This window comes from Sceloporus occidentalis, unplaced genomic scaffold (genome assembly GCF_023333645.1).
Source record: "Sceloporus occidentalis isolate IW3139 unplaced genomic scaffold, rSceOcc1.0.p SCAF_23, whole genome shotgun sequence".
Lineage (NCBI taxonomy): Eukaryota > Metazoa > Chordata > Lepidosauria > Squamata > Phrynosomatidae > Sceloporus > Sceloporus occidentalis.
Genome location: NW_028317003.1, coordinates 3,827,501 through 3,842,108, shown reverse-complemented (window position 1 = coordinate 3,842,108; position 14,608 = coordinate 3,827,501). Strand labels below are relative to the sequence as shown.

The 14,608-nt window shown below is 45.7% G+C and overlaps 1 protein-coding gene across 1 annotated transcript in view; it reads left to right on the top strand.

The window, feature by feature from the left end:
* The window catches only part of LOC149300706 (dnaJ homolog subfamily C member 13-like), a 75,699-nt gene that overhangs the window by 36,619 nt on the left and 24,472 nt on the right, over positions 1-14,608 (top strand). The window contains exons 28-40 of the mRNA XM_089484832.1: positions 10-94; positions 239-393; positions 1,027-1,072; positions 3,064-3,218; positions 3,708-3,909; positions 6,378-6,493; positions 6,899-6,977; positions 7,305-7,440; positions 7,888-8,069; positions 8,394-8,468; positions 9,500-9,619; positions 9,982-10,161; positions 10,459-10,626. Of these exons, the coding sequence (XP_089340958.1) occupies positions 10-94; positions 239-393; positions 1,027-1,072; positions 3,064-3,218; positions 3,708-3,909; positions 6,378-6,493; positions 6,899-6,977; positions 7,305-7,440; positions 7,888-8,069; positions 8,394-8,468; positions 9,500-9,619; positions 9,982-10,161; positions 10,459-10,626 (1,699 nt within the window). The remainder of the gene's footprint in view (positions 1-9; positions 95-238; positions 394-1,026; positions 1,073-3,063; positions 3,219-3,707; positions 3,910-6,377; positions 6,494-6,898; positions 6,978-7,304; positions 7,441-7,887; positions 8,070-8,393; positions 8,469-9,499; positions 9,620-9,981; positions 10,162-10,458; positions 10,627-14,608) is intronic.

The window sequence follows — 14,608 nt, the reverse complement described above, 5'->3', positions numbered from 1 at the left end:
TTTTTCTAGGGATCAGGATAATGCCATTATTAGACCACTGCCCAAGATAAAGAGACTGCTGACTGACAACACCTGCCTCCCTCACATAACACAGGTACGTTACTACTTTCGTTATTAAATGCTCCCAATTTTTTTTTTTTACCTGTTGTGGTTGTAGATTAGGGGCTGATGTTTTCAACTTAAATAATCAAAATTATGTTTAACTCTCTTGCTTGTCCCCCCCACAATCATTTCTTAGCTTCTGCTGACATTTGATCCCATTTTGGTTGAGAAAGTTTCCATATTGCTCTATCACATCATGCAAGACAACCCACAGCTGCCTAGATTCTATCTTACTGGAGTGTTTTTCTTCATTATGATGTACACAGGCTCCAACGTTCTTCCTGTAGCCAGGTAAGGGGCAACTGAGCATAACTACCACTTTTGTGAAAACTGGAATAACTTTGCTTTGCTCTTTTTAATTTATCTAGAAAGCAAACAAAGCAGGATTTTGGGAAGGTGCAATAAACAAGCACAATAATGACATAACTGCACAGTTGCTTATCAACGAAAATATGAACACCAAGTCCTACAAATTACTTTTTTATTTATTATATTTTCATTTCCATATAAATTGGTGGCCAACATCCTCCAATATACAATAAGAGCTGTTTTCTTGTGTCCTTCAAAAGGGAGACTCTTTATTATTAAAGTCATGTTCTTATCTAGTTTGGGAAAAAATATACTATGGCATTTCTACCACAAATAGCTAAGGCATTTCACATTATGTACCTGAATGTAATAATTAAAAACAAACCAGTCTTTAAGCTTTGGTAGGTATATTTACCCCCAAGGCTACATTTTATAGTCCTGTTATAGTCGTCTTCATCCCAAGAATTTTTAATTATCTAGTTTATTTAAATGTTTGGAAATGTAATTATCTCGGGGGGGGAGTACTAAACACCTACTATTCTAAAGCAAAAGAAATTGTAACAAAGTGTACATTGTTTAACCATTTTTTCTTTTTTTATATTGTTTTATTTGTAGATTTCTGAAGTATACACACACAAAACAAGCATTTCGATCTGAAGAAGTAAGAACATATTAAACAACTACATTTTATTAGAAAACTATGTTAAATTTTATGACGGGGAATGCCAGACTTTGGTCCCTGTTAAAATCTGTTTATTTCATATTTTATTTTTCTGTAGAAAGAAATTGTAACATTTTATGCAGTGGATTATTATGGGTTTCTTTCAGTGCTGTAATCTTCTTGCAAGCACTCTTAGTGAGTTCCCTTGGAAAAAAAACAACCTGTGTGTCTATGGGCATAGTAACCGAGGGGACGGGGGGGACAGACCCCCCCCACAGGAAATCATGAGGGGCTATTGATAATGAATAAATAAAGCAGCTGCAGCTTGCCCCCCCCATCTAAACGCTGTACGGCACCCAGGCGGAGGAGAGAGAGGGGTCACTCATGAAAACGTTTTCAGCAACCACTCGGCACCCCTCTGTCTGTCTCCTCTGCTCAAGCCGCCACCCGCCTTAGGGCTTCCCTGACTGCGGTAGTGGGAGCGTGAGGCCTGTTTCGGTGCCGGCGTCATATTCCGGCACTCAGCAGTGAAACCGCACGCACCACAGCAGAGCAACGAGACGGAGGCCTTGTGCTACCACCACAGAACTTCAGCAAGAGCTGAAAAGGGGGGGAAAGGGAGTAGATAGTGAGATGGGGTAGATGGTGAGAAAGGGGGGTAGATAATAAGAAAGGGGGTAGTAAGATTATTGAAATAAAGAGTGAGAATGAGAGAGAATGAATTAACATTTAGATGAATAGATGAATTGTGTGACTGAGTGAGTGAATTAATGTGTGGATGAATTGCTTGAATGATTTGTGAGAATGCATTAATGGATATGTGTATCATGGATGTGATTTAGGCAAAGCTGGCACAAGCAGGGTGTTTGAGCCTTGGGGACCAAGATGGCACAGACAGGGTGTTTATGGGACAAGGCATAGAGCGGGCTGTTTGGGGACAAAGATGACTCACTCTGGGCTGTTTGGGGACAAAGTTGGCTCACTCTGGACTGTAATCTGTTTCTGTAATTCGGGTGCTGGTCAGGTTCTATGTGGGGAATGTAGACGCCAGGGCTGGCCTTTGTGGTGTGCAACCTGTGATATATCCCTCTAATTTAAAGGGGTTTATCTATACCGTTAATGCTGAGTTTACATGTGATTTCCAGTTGATTTATACTTACAATGCTGTTTCCATGTGTTGTTTATTTGATCTATACCTTCAGTGCTGTTCCCATGTGTTGTTTATTTGATCTATACCTTCAGTGCTGTTCCCATGTTTGATCTGTACCCTCAGTGCTGAGTTTACATGAGACTTTCAGTTGATCTATACATGCAAAGCTGGGTTTGTGTGTTATGCTGTTGATCTATACCTGCTACGCTATTTTTCCATACATTATGTATACCTGCAAATATAGGGTTTGCATGTCTTCTACAGTTGCTCTATACATGCAAGTGCTGCTTACATGATTTGTTTATTTGATCTATATCTGAACTACAGAGAGGAAGGAAAAGAGAGGTGTGTCTTAGTGAATGAGGGGACAAAGTCACGGTAGGGTCAGAAGGAGGGAAGACTGCACTGACACTCACAGTCAACCCCTAATCTGCAGTCTGTGTGGCATATATTTTCTTTTGGTGTGGGAGTGGAGGGAGGTTGTGAGTGCATGCTAGGGAGCCTGGAGGTGGGCCCAAGGAAATGCTTTCCTAGAGTCCAATATTTACAAAAATATTAGCTGTTTTTTTCCTATATTTAATGTAATAAATGTACATTATTTTACCAGCGTTTTAAGTTATATATTATTGTACTTGTTTGCAAAAAAAGAGATGGGGAGAAAGTGGGGTAGGGGATAGTGAGGAAAGAGGGATCTGATGGGAAAAAATGCTACCCCCTCCATTTTTTAGGGTTTCCTAAGCCCATGTGTGTGTCCTGTGTGTCTCTTTCCAGTTTTAAACCATGTATCTGAGAGAAACCAAAAATGCCACTAACTTAACATTGAACATTTTTTCTCTTAAAGAGCAAAGGAACTGATATATTTCAGAGGAGCATTCTTGGCCACATTCTTCCTGAAGCCATGGTGTGCTATCTGGAAAATTATGAACCAGAAAAATTCTCTGAAATATTCCTTGGAGAGTTTGACACCCCAGAAGCTATATGGAGCAGTGAGATGAGGTATCTTGTCTTTGTGTTTTCTCTTGTTTTTACCTTAACATAAAAATAAAATTGATTTCTTATTAATTATATTTGATGCTTGTTTGTATATAATTATGTGTAGTTTACTGATTGGTTATTTTTTTTACTTTAATTATACATATGAGTATGCATATAACAAAAAAGTATTTATTGTTCTGCAAACCGCCTGTGTTGTGAATATTCAAACATATGATACTGAACATTGCTTTCGTTATGCATTATTTTGCAATGTGCATTGCTATAGGGTCATACAGAATATCTGTGTACATGCACAGATACAAACATAACAACAATAGAAACGTATAATGTTTTGCGCGCAAAGAGGCCTTTTGATTTACCTTAAGTTAAGCACGTCCATTTATTTGAAATGCTATAGAACACCTAAGTCACACATTTTTTTATTTTTTTTTTTTTTTAACGTCTGTTGCTAATCTGTATGGTATTGTATAATTATATGCTTGTTTGCAGACGTCTTATGATAGAGAAGATTGCTGCTCATTTGGCAGATTTCAGCCCTCGCCTTCAGAGTAACACTAGAGCACTTTATCAGTATTGTCCTATACCAGTTATCAATTATCCTCAACTGGAGAATGAACTGTTCTGTAACATTTACTACCTGAAACACTTCTGTGACACACTCCGCTTTCCTGATTGGCCCATTAAGGATCCTGTAAGTCATGGGCCTTTAATCGAAAATACAAATTTCACTCATATTGTTGAAATGAATTAGCAGTGCTATCAAGTTAAAAAAACTTGTATTTGTTTTATTAGCACATGTCTGTTTATTCATTGTCAAAAGCAGAGACCAGTTTCATGTAGCTTTTTCTTTGATGTTTTTGTTACATCGAGCTAAGATAAATAGTGATAATCATCACCTTCTATATACTGACCATGTACTTCTTGTTAAGTAGTTCATGAACAGTATACATTCTGTATCTGGACAGGGATGGATAACTCCCAGGAATGTAAAAACTTTGTGTATCATTCTGTGTTTATGTTGCGCAATATATTCCTGGTCTGACTGGTTCCCAACCCATGGGCGTAGGAACCCCTAAAAATCTGGGGGGACTGCATTTTCCCCCATCAGATCCCCACTGTCTCCCCATCTCTCACACTATCTACCCCCTCTCCCCCTTCTCAGACTATCTACCCTCTCTCCCCCTCTCACACTTTCTTACTATCTACCCTCTCCCTTCTCACACTATCTACCCTCTCCCTACCCCCCTTCTCACTAGCTACCCTCTCCCTACCCTCCCTTCTCACTAGCTACCCTCTCTCTATCGCCCCCTTCTCACTAGCTACCCTCTCCCTACCGCCCCTTTCACACTAGCTACACTTTCCCTACCCCCCCTTCTCACTAGCCACCCTCTCCCTACCCTCCCTTCTCACTAGCTACCCTCTCCCTACCCTCCTTTCTCACTAGCTACCCTCTCCCTACCGCCCCCCTTCTCACTAGCTACACTCTCCCTACCCCCCCTTCTCACCATCTACCCTCTCCCTACCCCTTTCTCACTAGCAACCCTCTCCCTACCCTGCCTTCTCACTAGCTACCCTCTCTCTATCGCCCCCTTCTCTCTAGCTACCCTCTCTTTACCGCCCCCTTCACACTAGCGACCCTCTCCCTACCCCCCTTCTCACTGTCTACCCCAGGGGTGTCCAAGTTTTTTCTGCAGTGGGCCACTTCATCAGAATTGTATACGTGCGCGGGCCGCACTCATTTTTCACTGTGAGAAAATATGGCCTTTAATAAAATATGCAGATTAAAATAAAGTTAATGATACACAACCTTTACTTTTCCTCTCACTGATTTCTGGGCCTAGAAAGTTTTGTGACTACAAAATCAGGACTCAGGATAATTAAAAATGAAATAGTTCTATTTATTCTAAGGATGCACCATAATGAAAATTCTGGACCAAAACATTCACGGTTCACTTAGCCAAAACCGAAAATGACCCCCCACCTTTAAAAATAATAATAAAAACTCACATTTTTAATAAAAGTAGGCAACACACCACAATTGGACAAAACAAATTAGCAATATGACTTGGCATGATAGGAGTGTGATTGCTAACAGCAATCACAATCCTATCATACCCAGGCATCCAGTACATGCTGGTACAGGGTGTCTGTAAGTGATGTGCAGACCCCATATTGCTGGCAGCATCAATACACAAGGGGGGCAGCTAGCTAGGTTTCAGCCTGTACTGGCTGACTTGGCATGATAGGAGTGCGATTGCTAACAGCAATCACAGTCCCATCATGCCTAGGTTCCAGCACTTACACATCCAACCGGTAAATGCTGGAACCTAGGCATGATGGGACTGTGATTGCTGTTAGCAATCACACTCCTATCATGTCAGGTCAGCCAGTGCATGCTGGTACAGGGTGGCTGTAAGTGATATGCAGACCCCATACTGCTGGCAGCATCAATACACAAGGGGGACAGCTAGCTAGGTTTCAGCATGTACTGGCTGACTTGGCATGATAGGAGTGTGATTGCTAACAGCAATCACAGTCCCATCATGCCTAGGTTCCAGTACTTACACATCCATGCTATCACACACACACACACACTCATTCATTCATATACTCATTCATTCACAGATTCATTCCCTCAATCACGCATACTGATTCAAACAGCCTCCCCACCCCCTTACCTACACTGCAGCTCCTCGATGCCGCTCACAGACTTCAGCAGGGGTGAGGCGGCCTCCCTCTGCGTTCTCTGGTACTGCACAGAGGAAGCAGGATGTGATGTCACGTAAACTCTGCTGGGTTCCGCTTCCTCTGTGCAGTACAGAAGACCCTCCCACAGGTAAGTAACAGGGCTCTTGTTGTAGCAGGGATCGAGGTGCGGACCGCGTAAGATCGGTTGCCCTGGTTGCCGATATTACACGGGCCGCACCTCGAGGTCTCGCGGGCCGCATTTGCGGCGTTTCTATTGGGGGGCCCTGGGGGGGGGATTTCTTAATTATCGCCCCCCCCGGTTCCTACGCCCATGTCCCAACCCCTAAACAGATTGTCAAAAACTCTGGATCTTTGAGATCTAATAGTCTAAATGTACTTTGCTCTAGAACTTTCCTATATAATTTTTCATTGTATTAAAAAGTGTCTAAAACAGGTGTTTTGTCATTTCAGGTGAAACTCTTGAAGGATACTCTTGATTCATGGAAAAAGGAGGTAGAGAAAAAGCCTCCAACCATGTCTGTTGATGATGCCTATGAAGTCCTTGGGCTTCCTAAAGGCCAGGGCCAGTAAGTAAAACTCTTTATTGTATGTTAGACACCCCCAAGTATTTTTTCCTGAAAATGTGCCCTCTATAACTTTCACATGATCTTAGAGAGCACTGACCTGACACAACAGTTCTATTTGTTTTAATGTGTTGTATCTTGTAGGTTAGCATATTAAATATTTATCCTTTTTACATGTTTTATATTTCCTCCTGACAATCCTGTCTGGTTTTTATTTTGTTGATATGTTGTGCTACCATTACCTGTCTAATGTTAGGCCAGCAATTAAATACTAGAATCCTGAAATTTCTATATGACTGAATCAGTTTAATGTATCTTTCTGTTATGTGCTTACCACAGTACAAAATAGCTAGAATATTGTGCTTCTGCAAATGGCAATTATACCATGCGTATTTTGTTATTTTTAAGGCATGATGAGAGTAAGATCAGAAAAGCTTATTTCAGACTTGCCCAAAAATATCACCCAGACAAGAACCCAGAAGGGAGGGTATGTATTTGGAAAAAAATAAACATATTGTACTTTGGAAAGGTTCTGCTTTGGTAATGATTCCATTATCCAGAATAATAAATACAGAAATAAAATATCCATCATAGTCGATGTATTTGCCAACTGCTCAACCATCGATGCCATTATGTCTTGGAGCCAGTACAAAATGTATTTTTAACCAAACTTGTTCAATATATTATGATTTTACATTGTGTAAAAAAATAACCCTGTACAATTTATATATAATATATAATCATATTATATATTTTCTGTGTGTGTATTTATCTATGTATAATGCCACAGCTTGTTGCCTTTCCAATCTTGTAGGATATGTTTGAGAAAGTCAATAAGGCATACGAGTTCTTGTGCACAAAATCTACCAAGATCATAGATGGGCCAGATCCGGAAAATATAATCCTGATTTTGAAGACCCAAAGTATCCTTTTCAAAAGACACAAGGAAGGTAAATTGAATCAGGTTTATCTTCATAGATATAATTAATAGAGCCTCTGTTGAGGGTGTTTATTTACAACATTTATTTAGAACCTTTGATCTTCTCCATTGTCATCGTTTTGGAAACTCGGCTTCTGTGTTAGCTAAAAAGTACAGTAGGCTGGAAAACTATTTTCTAATTTGCGGTCAGACAGCTTTGAAGATAATATATATATTTCTGGTACTGGTATTCTGTTTCCAGATTTCTTTCCATCCCACATAAAAGAAAATGTACGGCTAGAGATTAGATATAGTTTTGGTTTTAACAAGGGACGTAAAAAGTAATTGCAGATTAAGTTACATTAGTAGTTCCTGGGATATGCAAAAATGTAAGTTTGCAGACTGAGGTGCCATCTCCCGTCTTAGATTTAAAATGAAAACAAAATTCTCAATTTACCTGTATACTGTTGTTTTTAAGACCTTCAGCCTTACAAGTATGCTGGCTACCCCATGCTCATTAGGACCATCACCATGGAGACATCTGATGAACAACTTTTCTCAAAGGTGTCTCTGCTGCCTGCTGCAACTGAGTTGGCATTTCACACAGTCAACTGCTCGGCACTTAATGCAGAAGAACTCAGAAGAGAGAATGGCATAGAGGTACAGACAATATTGTTAATTACTGTAAATTACATGTTTACTTGTTTTAGTCATTCCTGTTTACCCCTTCATTGGTACATTTCACGCTATTGAAAGTTTCGAACGTATAATGCTAACTGGAACCATTTGTTTTAATCTTAGTTGTTTTGGTATTGGTGAGCACAAATAACCTATTTTATGAAAAATTCACTTATTGGTCTACTGATTCTGGTTGCCTTTAGGGTGGTTTAGTAACAACATGACATTCTCTGTTGAGGGTCTTTATTTACAAAATGCTGATTTTTTAAGTCTTTTAGAGTGGATTTTCCGGATTCTCTGTTTCAGGTGCTGCAAGAGGCCTTCTCTCGTTGTGTTTCAGTATTAACATGGTCAAGTAAACCAGAAGACATGTTTGTACAGGTATCTTACCAGCTGTATTTTGGAATATAAATCCTCTTACATTAGTGGTGCTATCATCACCCATAAGTTATTTCCCACCAACAGTGCTATATTTGAAATGTGGAAAGCTTTCGTTAACAGTACAGGTGACACGAATAGCTTCCGCTTTGAAACATGATAGATACATGTGACACTTTGCTTTTGTATATTGTTAGGTTATAGGTTAAAATATCCCACAGTCTCCTCAGATGAACACAGGAACATTGAGCGTTACACCCTAAACATACCAATGTGGCACAGCATAGACATTATCACATGGACACAAGCATATAATTTAGAAACACTGCAAAATATTATAGATTTTAAAATGTAATATTTCCCTCCGGTCCCTGGTGACACTAGTAGATAGGCTTCTCCTCCGTACCTTATATAGGGCTCTATCCCCTCCCTTCTAGAACAACCCCAGTTTTTTCTCCTGCCTACTCTAGGTAGGGAGGACTCATCGCCCTCTTCGCTACTTTCTTTTGGCTCTCGGGTGATTCCCTGGGCTAAGCCCCCTTGGTCAGGGGATATCCTCTGCACTTTTAGCCCCTGTCTGGCCTGGTGTCTTACTTGGGCCCTGTGGGGTCTGTGGTTCTCTCTCTTCTGCCGTGGTGGAGAGGGGTTTAGGTGGACCAGCGGCATTGGGAGCGTTGCATTTCTTTTTCTAGACAATCACTTTCGTGACAGACGGCCTTAGTCATGGGAGGACTGGGGGTGAGCTCTGTGAGTCCTGCCCTATCTAAGGAATGGAGAAGGAGCCTATCTACTAGTAACACCAGGGGCCGGCAGGGAAAAGAAGTTCTGAGTGAGAACCAACTGTTTCACTTTAGTAAAGTTAATGTTAATGACCCTCCAAAACATATGAATTCATGTGACCACTTTGTGTCTACTCATAACTAATATTACAACCCAAAGCGATGCTATTCTGTTTCTCAAATAACCCTGTGTTAAATATCGAATTTAGATGTTAAATTTCACGTTTCTGTTTATCTGACCTCACTTCTTTACAGGTATGTGGGTATATATGTAAGTGCTACAGTGTTGCGGCTCAGTTTGAAGATTGCAGGGAGAAGATTACAGAGATGCCCAATATCATTAAAGACCTCTGCAGAGTTCTTTATTATGGCAAGGTACGGCTGCTTGTTACTGCTTGCAATATTATAGTAAGATTGGTGCCTCCTATACATCAGGAGTAATGGAAAACAAAATAAGAATATAATAAGCTGGGTTGCATCTGATAAAATATCTGTAAATGAAAATGAGCAAAAAAAACACTATGTGGCACATCCTGTGTATGAAATGGTAGTTCTGTTTATATGTAAGATTGGTTTAGGCTTTGCATATGGTGCACCTGTAAGAATAACCCCCTATGTCTATGCCCACTTAGTATAAATTTGTTTTTAATATAGTCCATCATAAAAAAATAATATTTCAAAGCTAAAATCTAAATATTGTTAAAACAGGGTTATATTTCTGTTTTGTTTTTTTTTAGAAGGTCCAAAGGTTGGCTGCCCTGGCAGTGGAATGCGTCAGCTCCTTTGCGGTGGATTACTGGTTACAGACACACTTGTTTCAAGCAGGGATTTTGTGGCATTTGCTGGTCTACCCTTTCAACTATGATTTTACACTAGAGGAAAGTGGAATTCAAAAGAATGAAGACACTAATCAACAGGTACTTTTAAACCACCCACTGCACTCACAGCCTTATCATATGTACCAAGAACTGTATATTAAAATCTAAAACTAAGCTTTTTTTTTTAAGTTGAAAGTGTTTTCTTATAAAGGAGTAATGTGTTACTTCTACTGCTATGCTAGTTTCATAGTGTATTGTAGTACTTGCACTGAAGTCTTAAATATTCTAATACTACTATTTTTTGTTCACAGACTTTAGAATGTTTATCCTGCATTTTAGCATTAGATTTGTTGGTTTTGATTGGTTGCAATTAAAATGTTTTTTCCTATTCAATAGGAAGTTGCTAACACCCTTGCCAAGTTGAGCCTTCTTGCCCTGAGCCGACTGGGTGGTTATTTATCTGGAGACCATGAGACGCCTGAAAATCCAGCCATACGGAAAAGTTTAGCTGGAATGCTGACCCCTTACATAGCCAGGAAACTCTCTGTTTCATCTCCCCCAGAGGTACATTGTTATTGTCCTTTATTTATATTGCACCAACAATTTATGCAGCGCTTCTTGCAGTATACATATTTACAGGGTACAAGAAAACTTAAATTGACAGACGACAAACTGATACATTAGGTAAAGGGTTACATTAACATCTAACTCATGCTTCCAACTTTAACGTTTAAAGTATATGTCTAATAAATGGTAAGGACAGTAAGCAACTCTAAAAGCAGAAGTGTATTAACCCCTTCAATCCCGGAGAAATTTTGCCATTTTTGCGCTATGTCGGTTCAGCGATGATTCTCTTTTACTGTGAATAGTGTACCCATATAAACTATATATTGTTTTTTCAAGGAGAGATAGAGCTTTCTTTTGATACCATAGTTGGATGATTAGCTGAAAATTTAGAATTAGAAATTTAGTAAAAAGTAGCAAGAATTAGAAAAAAAAATCTGTGTTTTTTTCATTTTCCCTCTGAATCCTCACAAAATTAGGTAAAAAGACAGAAAATTCCATCCAGATTTATCCATTTAGGTGTCCTGTAGATGTCGATGTGCCCAAAGTGCCCGTTCCCGGCCGCCTAAGTTGATCGCGGCCGGCCGGCAGTTTTGCTCTAAGTCCCCGTTTTTGGCAGGTCAAGTTGCTTGAGAAACCCTGGAAGTCAATGAGGTCGGATTTGCCGGCCGCATCCGACCCTCGCTCCATCGAAGTCGGCATGCCTTGCCGGATTTTCCCGGTGGTGACGTGGAACTCCGTCCCGGTTCGCCAGGGACGTCAGGCACCCTCCGCCGGATATATAGGGAAGCTGCTGCTGCTTGTTCCAGAGAGCCGGCTCCCAACGACCTCGCGAAGCCCAGCCCGGGTGCCGGCCATGTCCCGGCCCCGGCCCCGGCCCCGGGAACCCCACCGTCCTGTAGACCTCCGAGGGTCCCGCCCGGGGCTCCACGGACCTCGGGAGGACCAGCCCGGGTGCCGCACCGGCGGTCCAACCCGCCCATGTCCCGGGCCGTGTCCCGGGAACACCACCTTGGGGCAGACCCCCGAGGGTCCCGCCAGGGGCTCCACGGACCTCGGGAGGACCAGCCCGGGTGCCGCACCGGCGGTCCAACCCGCCCAAGTCCCGGGCCGTGTCCCGAGAACACTACCTTGGGGCAGACCCCCGAGGGTCCCGCCAGGGGCTCCCCGGACCTCGGGGTGCCCAGCCCGGGTGCAGCACCGGCGGTCCAACCCGCCCAAGTCCCGGGCCGGGTCCCGGGAAGAGCACCTAAGGCAGAGCCCCGAGGGTCCCGCCAGGGGCTCCCCGGACCTCGGGGTGCTCAGCACGGGTGCAGCACCGGCGGTCCAACCCGCCCAAGTCCCGGGCCGGGTCCCGGGAACACCACCATGGGGCAGACCCCCGAGGGTCCCGCCAGGGGCTCCCAGGACCTCGGGGTGCCCAGCCCGGGTGCCGCACCGGCGGTCCAACCCGCCCAAGTCCCGGGACGGGTCCCGGGAACACCACCATGGGGCAGACCCCCGAGGGTCCCGCCAGGGGCTCCCCGGACCTCGGGAGGACCAGCCCGGGTGCCGCACCGGCGGTCCAACCCGCCCAAGTCCCGGGCCGGGTCCCGGGAACACCACCATGGGGCAGACCCCCGAGGGTCCCGCCAGGGGCTCCCCGGACCTCGGGAGGACCAGCCCGGGTGCCGCACAGGCGGTCCAACCCGCCCAAGTCCCGGGCCGGGTCCCGGGAAGAGCACCATGGGGCAGACCCCCGAGGGTCCCGCCAGGGGCTCCCCGGACCTCGGGAGGACCAGCCCGGGTGCCGCACCGGCGGTCCAACCCGCCCAAGTCCCGGGCCGGGTCCCGGGAAGAGCACCATGGGGCAGACCCCCGAGGGTCCCGCCAGGGGCTCCCCGGACCTCGGGAGGACCAGCCCGGGTGCCGCACCGGCGGTCCAACCCGCCCAAGTCCCGGGCCGGGTCCCGGGAAGAGCACCAGGGGGCAGACCCCCGAGGGTCCCGCCAGGGGCTCCCCGGACCTCGGGAGGACCAGCCCGGGTGCCGCACCGGCGGTCCAACCCGCCCAAGTCCCGGGCCGGGTCCCGGGAAGAGCACCAGGGGGCAGACCCCCGAGGGTCCCGCCAGGGGCTCCACGGACCTCGGGAGGACCAGCCCGGGTGCCGCACCGGCGGTCCAACCCGCCCAAGTCCCGGGCCGGGTCCCGGGAAGAGCACCAGGGGGCAGACCCCCGAGGGTCCCGCCAGGGGCTCCCCGGACCTCGGGGTGCCCAGCCCGGGTGCAGCAACGGCGGTCCAACCCGCCCAAGTCCCGGGCCGGGTCCCGGGAACACCACCATGGGGCAGACCCCCGAGGGTCCCGCCAGGGGCTCCCCGGACCTCGGGGTGCCCAGCCCGGGTGCCGCACCGGCGGTCCAACCCGCCCAAGTCCCGGGCCGGGTCCCGGGAAGAGCACCATGGGGCAGACCCCCGAGGGTCCCGCCAGGGGCTCCCCGGACCTCGGGAGGACCAGCCCGGGTGCCGCACCGGCGGTCCAACCCGCCCAAGTCCCGGGCCGGGTCCCGGGAAGAGCACCATGGGGCAGACCCCCGAGGGTCCCGCCAGGGGCTCCCCGGACCTCGGGGTGCCCAGCCCGGGTGCAGCACCGGCGGTCCAACCCGCCCAAGTCCCGGGCCGGGTCCCGGGAAGAGCACCTAAGGCAGACCCCCGAGGGTCCCGCCAGGGGCTCCCCGGACCTCGGGGTGCCCAGCCCGGGTGCAGCACCGGCGGTCCAACCCGCCCAAGTCCCGGGCCGGGTCCCGGGAAGACCACCATGGGGCAGACCCCCGAGGGTCCCGCCAGGGGCTCCCCGGACCTCGGGGTGCCCAGCCCGTGTGCCGCACCGGCGGTCCTACCCGCCCCGGTAGTTGCTCGCGGCCGTCCGGCGTTTTCGCTCTAAGTCCCCGTTTCCGGCAGGCCAAGTTGCTTGGAAAACCCTGGAAGTCGATGGGGTGGATGTATAGATATGTCTATAGAGCTGTGGGCATGGAGCCGTAGATGTAGGGATGTAGATGTATAGATATAGACGTGTATATAGATGTAGCTATATAGATATAGATATAGATAGATAGATAGATAGATAGATAGATAGATAGATATAGATAGATATCTCTATATGTATATATATATATATATATATGTATATATATGTATATATATATATATATGTATATATATGTATATATATATATATATGTATATATATATGTATATATGTATATATATAAAAATGTATATATATATATATATATATGTATATATATATGTGTATATATGTATATATATATATATATGTGTATATATATATATATATATGTATATATATATATATATATATGTATATATATATATATATATATGTATATATATATATATATATGTGTATATATATATGTGTATATATATATGTATATGTATCTGTATCTATATCTATATCTATATCTATATAGCTGTAGATGTCGAGATATAGCTAGAAGTGTATATATTGTATGCTGGGGGGTCCACTGCCTATGTACCCGCGCTGTTTTGTGCCCAAAGTCCCGGTTCCCGGCCGCGAAAGCTACTCGCGGCCGTCTCGCGCCGTCGCTCTAAGTCCCTGTTTGCGGCAGGCCAAGTTGCTTGGAAAACCCTGGAAGTCTATGAGGTCGGATTTGCCGGCCGCATCCGACCCTCGCTCCATCGAAGTCGGCATGCCTTGCCGGATTTTCCCGGTGGTGACGTGGAACTCCGTCCCGGTTCGCCAGGGACGTCAGGCACCCTCCGCCGGATATATAGGGAAGCTGCTGCTGCTTGTTCCAGAGAGCCGGCTCCCAACGACCTCGCGAAGCCCAGCCCGGGTGCCGGCCATGTCCCGGCCCCGGCCCCGGGAACCCCACCGTCCTGTAGACCTCCGAGGGTCCCGCCCGGGGCTCCACGGACCTCGGGAGGACCAGCCCGGGTGCCGCACCGGCGGTCCAACCC